Source organism: Capsicum annuum, chromosome 1 (assembly GCF_002878395.1).
Source record: "Capsicum annuum cultivar UCD-10X-F1 chromosome 1, UCD10Xv1.1, whole genome shotgun sequence".
Lineage (NCBI taxonomy): Eukaryota > Viridiplantae > Streptophyta > Magnoliopsida > Solanales > Solanaceae > Capsicum > Capsicum annuum.
In genome coordinates this window covers 18554966-18567199 of record NC_061111.1, presented here as the reverse complement: position 1 = coordinate 18567199, position 12234 = coordinate 18554966, and the positions used below count along the sequence as shown (strand labels likewise).

The following is a 12234-nucleotide window of genomic DNA, read 5'->3' as shown; positions in this document are numbered from 1 at the left end:
GGTCCAGAAGATCATTTTATTTTGATTAATGTTTTAAGAAATATACTATTACAATGCATTTTTCAGTGAGTGGCAAGACAAGAATCTTTCTTTTATATTTTTATTACAATTAAAATGATCTTCAACCGAAAATCTGAAATGAAAGTACCATGTGTAGTTCTGTTGTACCAATATTAATTCTTGGGGTAGTTTGGTAGAGTGTATTGAAAAATTAATGTATGCATTAATTTAATGTATATTATTAATACCTTGTTTAGTATACTTTTGCACCTTCTGTATAACTAATGCTTGCATTAGTTATACACTCTATTGTGTATTAAGGTGTGTATTAGTAATACCTCAAAATCCATGGTACTAGCAATGCAATGGATACAATACATGTATTAACATAATTAAAGATACTATTATCCCTAAAAAATAATTCACATCTTTTCCGACATATATATGGAGGATATTTTTGTAGAATTTTCTTTTCATTTAAGAAATTATTTAATTCATGTTATTTTAATACATCAAGTCAAACACTGCATAAAAAAAATACAAACATAACTAATACAAGCATAGCTAACACAAGCATTACTAATACAAACATTACTAACACACTATATTTTGTATTATTCTTATACACTCTACCAAACGAACCCTTTGTTTCCTGAAACTGCGGGTGAACTCAGGTGAAAAATATATATTTTTCACTCCTTCGCTAATTATATTAAAAAGACATATTTATTCAACTTGAAAAATTAAAATATAATTAATTAATTAATTTTTAACTTATTTTTATTATTAATCAATATTTCTCAAAATATTAAATTTATTATATTTAAAAATAACATATAAAATAATTATTCTATTTATTACTCGAATATACAAAGTCAATGCTAAATAAATAAAAATATATGTGAAGTAATTGCGTGTCACATGCTTAAGGTTATTTATTTAAGCAGCCATAACGAAATCCACAAAGTATCCAACATTAAGGTGAGACAAATTAAAATATTAAATTAATATACTATAATATGAAGTACAAATCACCATTCTTATCTTTGCCATTATTGTCTTGAAAGCAATCCCATCATTTTTTCCTAAAAAAAAAAATAATTAAAAAAAGTTTACCTGTCATTAGGTAGGTCTAAAACCACGTTACACGCAACAAGATAATTATTCATAAGAATCTAGAACCAACAACTCGTGAGTTATTTACAATGGCCAATAGTAAGAACCCGTTTGGTTATAAAATTTTCAAATAGATTTTAAGAAAGACTTGACAAATAATATTTTGTTATATAATTTATCAAATTACAATTTTTGTGAACTTTTACGAGCGAAATATGTTTTTCAAATATTATAGATAAATACACGATAAAATTTCACTCAAATCTTTACTTAAAAATAGCTTGCCAAAAATATTTGGAAATCTATGTCCAAACGTTAGTTAATAGTGCATGAGCAAACATTCAATAGCCGAAATCAATAGGAGCTTACATGTTATGTAAATCAACAAGAATCACCTTGCAAAACTCAAATGTTAGCAAAATGACACCATGCAGGGATAAATAAGACGGATCCATTACATTATCCAATATAATCTTGAATGTATTAAGTTCTAATATATATGTAGACCAAATAATAAAATGCAAGCAAACTTAAATTACTAGTTTCATAGTAGTAGTCCAAATTGTTCCACCATGCTTGCATTGTCAATACGCAGTTACGACGACTAATCCAATTAAAGTGATACAAATTAGACATAAGATTCCGAATAGAAAAATTGTAATATAAAAATATAAAAAGAGAATGACATATGCTCTGCTTTAATTAGGTAAATATTATATGTTTCTTTATACGAGAAGATTTAATTAAACTAGTGGTATTACGTTTTCAGTATGTCCATAAGGCCATAACTTTAGGATCAACTCTGACATGACGAACCAAACATTAATAGCGAAACAAAAAATCACAAAATAAAAAAAGGACAACATTACTATCATAAATATATTTTTTTTTGTAATCGAGCTACTGTTAAATAAAGTTTCTTGGTTGTTATCATTAATTAACTCTTTTGTATTTCTTTTTAAGTATTTTTTCATCTTTAATTAGAGATCTCGTATTTGAGTTCTAAATGAAACTTCTCAGTGTGAATCCAAATTAGTCGGTCTCAAATTTATATCACCAGAGATGTCGAGTGGCTAAGCTCTTCTACTCTACGAGAAGGCGCTTTCGTGATTAAAGCTCGAGGAAGACTTCTCGTAGCCTCCTCACCCGTTATCGCAATAGAATCTTCAAGTTGCCTCTCCTTATTGTGTCACTTGTCTTCAGGCGGATTTTACCCTATACAGATAGCCCCTCCATCTTTCGGGATGCTACGCCCAGTAATTCTCTCTCTATATATATTCTCTTTAATATCGAAAAGTCATTTTCACACTTCAACCTTCTAATGATCAGTTTAAGACATTTTGTTTAAAAAAAATAAAAAAAATGGATGGTGTGGTTGGTGGGGTTGATATGGCACACTGTACTAAAGCAATACAATGACAAAGCATGAGACAATTATATCATCAAGATCGTGCATAAAATCCACTAACAAAGTAATAGCTATATATATGTTCACATGTTCTTTTCAGTTTTTATTCCATTATTCCTTTCTATGAAATTTTTTGTACACTAGCCCAAAGGTTACAAAAGATAAGTTAGCATTCAGAGCAGACCTTTTTTTTTACCCATCCAATTTTAGACAAAATAGATAATATATGTGATCCAAGGATGTAATAGGAATCTAAAAGGGTTAAAACTTACACGCACCTAATGTATACACCAAGTCAATATATGCATGTCATGTATTTGAATTTGGAGTTCATGTTACTTAACCATGATTGATTAACATGTATTTTACTTGATTTAATTGCTTAACTGTGGTAAAGAACATTAGTTTGATGTGTACATCGGGTGCGTATAAGTTTTTGAATTTTACTTTTTTCAATTTTATTTTATCGTATATTTAATTGTATTTTAGTTTCCTTGTCAGCAGCTTTCATAGCTCAGTTGGTTAGAGCACCCGTTTAGTAAGCGGGAGGTCTTGAGTTCGACTCTCAATGAAAGCAAATTTTTTAAATACTTTTTTCCTCCCACATTGGTTCCTTATTGATTGCCTGTGTGCACAACTTTATATTATCAAAAATCTTCAAATAAAGCATGATTTGACAACATATTCTTTCATCCTTCTAAAAGGTCTTAATAAGTGCATAAGAATGTTAAACATTCACTAAGAAAGGCAACACATTAAAAACATGTGGACCTTTCCTAGGACACCGATTGAAAGAAGAAAGGTACCATAAATTCCACCCCAATATAATAGCCCACAAATCACATAGAAGAGATAACCCGACTGATAAATCGAGGAAAATCAATTGACACATGTTCGTTAAAATTACATTGTATAGATAAGTTCAAATTTTCTTATATATACATACTATATGTTGAATGCCCCTAAAAAGTATAAATTGTGCTTCAACTCCCCTTAATGAAATTTTCGCTTCATCACTGTCCAGCAGGCTTGAAAATGCAGGCATGCAGGGTAGACCAGATGTTTCGATACTTTTCTTACTGCTCAATCTGATACATCCCAACCGGAAGCCAGAACAATTGTGCCATTTATTGGTAGTAGCAAGCCATATTGTTTCTGAAAGCATCCCATGTTTAACACCTTTTGTGAGTGATGAAATGAGGAAGTAGTCGAAATGTAAAGAACAAAAAGATCTGAAAGTGTTGGTTTAAGCAGGGTACTAGTATTTGACACTACAGTTTACTTGTCAAAATTGTAGGTTGATAGTTCGAAGCAAAAGAGAAACGAAATATCAGTCGTTAGCATCCAAGCTTAGAAACTCAATTATCACAGATGATTCATAATAGTAGGTATGACTTGGACTTGGTGATGGAAAATCTGGATAAAAATACTTCTTTTTTCATGCCTTTTTCAAGTTCATCTCGACGCGTGTACCAGCACTTCCCAGATTTGGCAGTGCACAAACAGAAAAAAAAAAAAAAAAACACAGGATAGAAGCCAAACTTTGTGCACAGAATACAACCATTCTCGCAGAAGGTACAAGTTCTGCATTTCTTATTAACAAGCCGATAATTAGGGCAGAAATAATTGCATTAGTTTACCACAATTGTGTCCTTCGCTTGCTTCATATCAGCTAAACAAAATTGAATTCGTAGGCAGCATTTATATATCAAGTTTCCCTAGAGATAGAGGAGGAAAAAGTTTCAAGTTTCACAAGATTCTTTGCAAAAAAATCACAAAGATTTCTTCTATTACTGGACCTCTAAGATGCAATTGCAAGCATCATTTATGAGGTGAACCAATAAAAACAACCCTCCTCCCTCACCTACAATGAAAAAGAAAGAGAAAAGAAGAGGCGAGCATATAAGGTTAAATGTCATGGCCGTCTATTTGGTATCACAAAGACACTTCATAACAATAATAGACGACCATGACATTTTGCCTTGATTTTTGAAATATGTCGTCTGTTCTTTCTAATGGACAACAAAAGAACAATAAAAATAAGAAGAACAACAACATGAATATAATCATATTGAAAAGGTTCCATCAAGTTTGCCAAGCCAAGTGTCGGTTCTTCCTCAAATTGACTAACCTAGGTCAAAGTAGTAACTGGTTCATAACTCTTTCGAACAAAATTTCTGACTAGTATGTACCATGTGACATTATTGGGAATGAACCCAACAGCTATGCCTCTAGCTAACAGGGTATAAGCATCATCAATCATGCGCATTTTACAATAGGAAAGAATCAAGGTGTTATACGTGATAGTATCAGGACAAACTCCTTCAAGTTCTAATTTATCAAAGAGGTTCTGAGCTTCTCGAATTCGATCATTGTTACAAAGGCCATTTATTAGACTGTTATATGTGACTATATCAGGTGTCAATCCACGATGTACCACATCTCTCAGAAATTCAAAGGCATTTTGAACCTTGCCTATTCTACAAAATCCATTGATCAAGATGTTGCACGTTACATGATTAGGTTTTGTCCCCTTTCTCGTCATTTCTTCAAAAAGTCCTAATGCTCTCTCAACTGCTCCATCATTGCAAAGTGCTTTTATGAGGCCATTGTATGTGATTTCATCAAGGGGACATCCTCTGAATAACATATCATTTACAAGCTTAAGCGCCTCTTGGGTTTTACCTTTCCTCAAGAAAGCATGAATCAATGTGTTGTAGGTAACTGTATTAGCAATAACTCCTTCCTGGAACATGTCTCGGTACATCCCCAAAGCTTCATCCATCTTGTCAATGTTGCAAAAGCCTAAAATCAAAGCGTTGAATGTAAAAATATCTGGTTTACATCCTTTGCCTGACATATTACCAAAAATTTCTAATGCCTGTTGGATCATTCCTTGTTTACTCAAAGCTGATATAAGAGAGTTATAACCCACTATATTAAGGCTGAGACTTTTTGCTGACATCTCGGTAAGAAGGTCATAAGCTTCCTGCAGACGGCCAGCCTTGGCGAAGCCATCAATCAAGGTAGTGTATGTAATTGTATTGGGCTGGCATCCTTTGGATGACATTTCTTTTACTACATCATGAGCCGAAGACAAAATTCCCTTCTTGCAAAGACCTCGAATTAGAATGTTGTATGTATAAACATCTGGTTGATAACCTTTAATCAACATGTTCTCATTCAGAATGGATTTTGCTTCATCAAACTGTCCATTAGTCACGTAGCCATTCATCAACGTATTAAAGTGGACATTATTCTGTTCAGGTACTTTGTTGAGAAGAACCCTTGCTTCGTCAACTTGCCCTGCTCGACATAACGCATGCATTAGAACGCCATAAGTTATAGCATTGGGGGTGAAACCTCGAAGAAGCATCCGGTCAACTAGTTTTGCAGCCTCATGAATCCTATCAGCTCGGCAAAGCCCATGGATAATGTCATAGAAAGTATTGACGTCGGGTATGCAACCCATGAGAAACATCTCCTCCAAAAGTTTCAACGCATCATTTACCCGATTAGACTTTGACAGTGCATGAATAAGAATCTGGTAAATTACTGAATTCGGTACACACCCATGTTTTGTCATATCTCTGAGAAGTGAACAAGCAGTGTCTACCTCATTGATTATACATAATGCTTGTATCACTCGAGAAAAAGTGAATACAGAAGGAGAAATACCTTTCCCCAACATTTCATAAAATACATTTGGAGCAACTTTTGGACAATTTCCAGCCAACAGAATATCCAAAGCTTGATTGTATGACTTAAATGTGGGTTCACAAGAGAAAGTATTCCACATATCCAAAAGTATTCTAGTTGCTTGCCCTGGTAAACCAGCTCTTCCGTAATGCCTCATTATCATAATAAAGAGGGACTCTTTGAAAACTGTCCCTTCATCTTTCATCTGTAATAATAATTGGTCTATAATCTTAAATTCTTTGGCAGCCCCAAGTTTGTCAATCAAAGTATAGTAGACATCAAATGAGTGGCAATAGCTTTTCTGGTTACCAGCCCACTGGAATAGCTCCATCGATGTTGGTACATCCAAAGGCAGTGCCAATAATTTATTAAGCTGATATGGGGTAATTTTATTAAGTGATCTTTGGAGTTGTTCGAAGTCAAAAGGCTTAAGCAATCTTTCCCATTCATTCTCACACTCCGACTCATCACCCCTGGCTTTAGCATTATCACACTTGTCATCAGTCACACAAGTACAAAATGCAAAAGTAGGGTTCCAATTCAGAGATCCTAACTCTTCACATATGTGAATCAAAAGTTTCGACCTTTTTAGCATACCTAAAACTGGGCAGTGCAGAAATTTCAGAATTTAGCCATTACTGTGATTCAAGAGCTTCTTCAAGAATAATCATGATAGCTTTCTTCAATTTGGATTATCAGTCGCCAAATTTAAGCTCCGTCATTGTAGACAAAGGTATAGCTGCATTTTTTTTCCTAAAATATTCAAGAATAAGATAAAAACACTAACTTCAGATTGATAAATACAAAAATTCAAATACATTTAATAGAAATAGAAGACACAGGAATTAGGGTCCCACTGTTCCACATCACTTGCCATTCATATCGACTTAAAACCAAACAATATACTTAAAATTAAAATAAAAACAATAGCAGAATAACGATTTATCATTATCAAACTATCATTACAAACATAATTTACTACACAATTGTTCGGATGAGTTTTTGTATAGTGAACACAATCAATGATAGCATCAATATCTAGTAAAATTTAATTTACTTAGTTTCACAAACCACAATTCAATATCAAGTCTTAATCCAACTCAAGTTTCCAATCCAATTCAGTTCAAGTTCAATCAAAATTGCCAAAAATCAATTTTCAAAGAGAAAGAGGAACACTTCATTTCACCATAAGATTAACATGATGATTGCAAATTCACAGCACATTGCCCATGTAGAGTTATTTTATTTCCTGCAAAAGATGTCTCGGAAAGGGAAAAGAACAATCCGAGCAACATTCATTTTCTTTCACAGCAAAAAAAGAGAAAAATCGAAAATAGAGGATTTCCCTAACTCTTTTCCATCAGTTCTGATGCCATTCCTATCATAGAGAGGAGAAGTATTTTCCAACTCTCTTTCCTTTCATAAACTGCGATATCAACGCTCAACCACATCATGCTCTCGTCTCCCCAACGACTCTCTTACTCTCAGCAAAATCCCGATCTCTGTTTTAGGTCCTTCCTCTACTAAATCTCCTATTCTTCAAGCAGTCCTCTGTGCTTTATTCTTATGGTTACTTCGATTGTTTCTTGTTTTGGTTGATAGCTAGATTAGTATACGAATGATTTAAAGGTGCTGTCTTTAATCCCTACCTCTATCCCTATCCCTATGCCACTTATATAATCATTGTTGTTCATCAAATATTCAGGACTGACCACATCTTTTTCCTCTACAATGGCGCACTTCCTTTCCTTTTCTTGTACTAATATCCAATTCTAGGGAAGTGTATGTCTTGTCTTTTCAAAATTATAATATCTTCTCCCTGTCATTTATAACAAATAATATCTTCCCCACCTTTTGTCCCGAGTAAAGAATAAAATTTAATGAGTTTAGCGACCTCGAAAAACTTCAAAGAGAAAATCTTCAAAAAGTATCACAAATATTCAAGCTCTTAATATTCCTTTTCATACTCCGAATAAGGTTCTGCAGTTCTGTTTCATATTCGACGAACAGTTTTAAAGCCACATTAGTATACTCACCCATCTTTGCTGATACATGACCACATCAAGCAAATAATCCCTCAACACTCAAGCAGTTAATACGTTGTTGTATTCCATTTTACACCAAGAAATGGAGAACAATTGAACCTAAGTATAAGCCAGAAGACGTACAAGTTAATCCGTGCTTGACTTAAAAATGACAACAAGAAGTGGAGGATTCTTATTCCATCTTTTCACCCTTCATTTTGAATGACATTATTCAACTAATTCAGCTTACCTAATGAAATCAAACATACAAGCAGCAATTCATAACCAAAAGAGTATTTTTACAAGCCTATAAAACCATACAACATTGGAAAGCAACACTAATTGCAAATGGAAATATAATCCACATCAATCCACAGTTAGCTCTGGAGATAATAATTGCACATATCAATACAAAAAAAAATAAAAATAATACTCCTTCCGTTCTCTTTTACTTGTAAGTGTTTTAGCTTATCGAGAGTTAAATTATACGAACTTTGACCAACGTTTTAAGATTTAATTTCTTTTCATCCTATTAATATGAGAAAGATTGCAGCTTTAAGTTCATTTTGCTCTAGCAGAGAAGCAACAACATTCCCAAGTGTAAAGTGTACGCGGACCTTACACATGTCACTGTTTTGGATAGACCCTCGACTCAATCAAAGCAAAACCAATTCAAAACAGTACCAAACAAAAAGCAACGAAAGTAGAAGAAATAACAAATAATAACAAAAACAACCGACACTAACAGAACTGAACTATAATAAAATAATAAAAATATAATAGAGAAGCAACTATTATATTTACCTTAAACAGGCACTTTATGCATTTCCAACTCTTTGAATCTTCCAAACTCAATCCAAATTGCAAACCCCACTGTGAATCTTGAACATTTTAGACCTTAATTTTGTGGAATTCTAGTACCTCCTTGAAATGTTGTTTCAAAATTAAAAGTATTTATTCTGCAATTATGTAAATTCGCTATGGTGGATTTGGGGATATGTTCGCCGGAAGAGGTGAATTGACGGCGGCCGTCGCCGGTGAGGAAGGGGGTCTGTTGTTAAGGAGTAAAAGTATTTGGGGCTGAATTGTTATAATTGAAAGCTTTATGTATGAACCGAAAGTAAAATATTTTTTGGACACTTTAGTTCCCTCACTTTTTGTGTTGTTCGTATAATGCAAGTTTTTCTGTTTGATATTAGAGTGTCAATACAGATCGGTTCAACCCATACGGAATTTGAGTTTGACGGATCAGGTTGATGGGCTAAAATATACCAAGTCTGGGCTGCGGACCTCACTGGTCAATCCATTTTTCAAAAAATAATATTTTATAATTTAATTTTAGAATGTAAATAAATAATAAATATTACCAGACAATATTACATAATGTTAATATTTGTTAATCAAGACTCTAACACCCCAAAAAATACTCCTAATAACAAAATTAAATAAATTTTGAAATAATATCCTTGAACCAAATAAAAACACTAATAAACAATTTAAATAGTTGCATGTATTTGAATTACGCGCTGGCTCACGGGCTAGCCCAACCCACATTGTTCAAGCCCCACGAGCCATGGACTTATCCGAACCAAACTAAAAAGTCTTGTTCTTAAATGAGCCGCAAAAATTGAAGCTCAACTCCATCAAATTACAGGTCGGCCCATATTAACGGCTTTATTTGATATTTTGGAGGAAAAAAATATTGAAATCGGGAATTTGTTTTTTATTATGTACAAAATATTTAATTTGGCAGTAGAAGTGCTGGAAAAGGAAACAATTTTGTCAAGAAATGCCATTTTAGTTGTGGATGTCCTTGGACATGGTTTAAATAACAATAACTTGAAAAAATAATAGTTCCTTCATCTTTAATTATTTATCATATTTTTTATACTTCCCAAAAAATAATATTCTATCGATCGCACTTTACTTATACGTGTTTGACTTGATAGAGTTGACACCCTTTAAAAAACAATTATAACAAAATGAAAAACTTATTATCTTATCTTTTAAATAAAAATATATAATATTTTGAAAATGCAACGAAAAATACTATATATAAGTAATAAAGAGGATAAATTAGAAATTAAATGATAAATTATTTCTTAATTTTATATACTTGACAAATAAAAATGAATATCTACTTTTAGTACAATGAACAAGTAAACATGGACAAAGAAATATTAGAAGATATTTTTGACTATTTTACATTTTTACTCTTATTCACGTCTTAAGTATAAGCTCTCTTCGTCAAATGTTTCATCACTCCATAGTGGAAGTGTATATAGTCTCCAAGAACAACTAAAACTAATCTTGTCTTAAATTTTTGAAACAACAGATAATTTGAGAAATATAATTTTAGAAATCACGATAAATAATTTGAGGCTAAATGAGTAATTAATAACAAAATACCATTAAATGATTATATTAAAGTATACTATAAAAATTCTTATAAAATATAAGAAAATAAACACACGAAAAAGATAAAAAATCAAACAAAGTATATACGTAACTTATTAACAAAATATAATTCTTTCATAAAAGCATTAATCGATTCCCCTTTAATTGGTTAAAGAGAGTTGCAGTTTCGGCTTAATAGAATTCTGGATGTCACTATTTAAATTTTAGCGTCATTAAAAATTTGTGTAAGTATAAGCATTCCGTCTAAATTTGAAGAAATAACTTAGCAAGTGTTTTATTTGATACATTAGCTAGATTTATCTTAACAAATTAGGGTGATCGTCAAATTTTTTAACCAATATTGATCTGAAATAAGTATAAATAACATAAATACCAATCCTTTTGAAAGTAATTACACTCTCTTCCATTTTTTTAATTACTTTACTCTCTTTTCCTATTAATATACATAACATATCTGATATATACATAGCATTCTGTGTATATATTGAAATTTTTGTAATATATTTAGGGAGTTGAGATTTTTTGTAATATTAAAAATATAAGTTGTGTATTTGTGTAATTACAAAAATGCAAAGGCTAACTAGCGTAAATTCCAGCCCCTCGTGAATTATAAGCCCAAAAGGATTTTTCGGCCTTTCCTAAGCCCATTTCAACCAAATTTCTGTTATTGGATATTTGACATTTCAAAGTTAATTGTGCATGAATAGCTGGACGCAATCAAATCTTTCATTTTTTTTTTTTCATTTGAGCAATAGGTGAAGGCCTCGTACACTTTTCTATTAAGATTAAATAAGTTTAGAATACGTATATTGCACGTGTGTTTACTATTAAAGAAAAAAGTTACATATATTTTTTTTTGTCCAATGTTTAAATATTTAGTTATAAAAATATGTGAGATCGTTCAGATAAAAACATAATTTATATGAGATAATTAATTTAAATTAATATGAAGACTTTCCCGAAGTTCTAATTATTAAAAATTAATTAAATAATAATATTATCCAATGTGAAATCTATTTTTTAAAAATGTTAAAAAGAAGATCAGTATTTCATTGTGTAAAAGACATCAAATGCATCCTAAAATTATCTGAAAATTCGACTTCACACTCAAGTCAATTGGATAACCTTGATGGATAAATGTGGCCAACAAGAAGTTCTTTTTTACAAGTTAGCCGATGGTGTTTAAATATTTTTCATAAATTCTTATTTATCCTCAAAACAATACAACCTTTCGTTCCATAAAGAAAATTGAATTATAAAGAGTATAAAAAGCGAAAAAGGCTATAGTATCAAAGATTTTAGAAGAAACCATTATCTAAGAAAGAAAATATGGATAACACGCTATTTTTAATCAAGGCTTGGCATTGATTGACTCATTAACGGGTTAAGTGTGTTAAAGCAACTTCAACTATTACAAAGTTGTCCCACATTTGCACACAGTCTCTTTCACTAGTTTCCTCCTCTTTATAGTCTCATTTTGTACAAAAGAATTCATAAAATACAAGATAGATTTCTCGTGTTTAAGTAAGTCATGACGTTCTAGTTAATTTGTAGTTTTTGTCTTCGTTT

At 31.8% G+C, this 12234-nt stretch overlaps 1 protein-coding gene and 1 non-coding gene across 4 annotated transcripts; one reads left to right on the top strand and one right to left on the bottom strand.

The window, feature by feature from the left end:
• Positions 1 to 3027: 3027 nt before the first annotated feature.
• TRNAT-AGU lies at positions 3028 to 3101 on the top strand. Its single transcript has one exon. It is a non-coding gene; the product is annotated as a tRNA-Thr (tRNA).
• A 1463-nt stretch (positions 3102 to 4564) lies between these two features.
• On the bottom strand, positions 4565 to 9401 carry LOC107870743 (pentatricopeptide repeat-containing protein At5g64320, mitochondrial). Of its 3 annotated transcripts, none has more exons than XM_047394759.1 (3): positions 9052 to 9401; positions 8392 to 8497; positions 4565 to 6976 (listed from the first exon to the last, which is right to left on the bottom strand). In XM_047394759.1, the coding sequence occupies exon 3, from the start codon at positions 6816 to 6818 to the stop codon at positions 4656 to 4658; it is 2163 nt and encodes a 720-aa protein (XP_047250715.1). In that variant the 5' UTR covers positions 6819 to 6976; positions 8392 to 8497; positions 9052 to 9401; the 3' UTR covers positions 4565 to 4655. The 3 variants fall into 3 exon arrangements, with proteins under 3 accessions (XP_047250715.1, XP_016572858.2, XP_016572850.2); XM_016717372.2 differs by lacking the exon at positions 8392 to 8497 and adding an exon at positions 8260 to 8367 and having other exon boundaries at positions 9052 to 9390; XM_016717364.2 differs by lacking the exon at positions 8392 to 8497 and having other exon boundaries at positions 9052 to 9390.
• Between the last annotated feature and the right edge of the window lie 2833 nt (positions 9402 to 12234).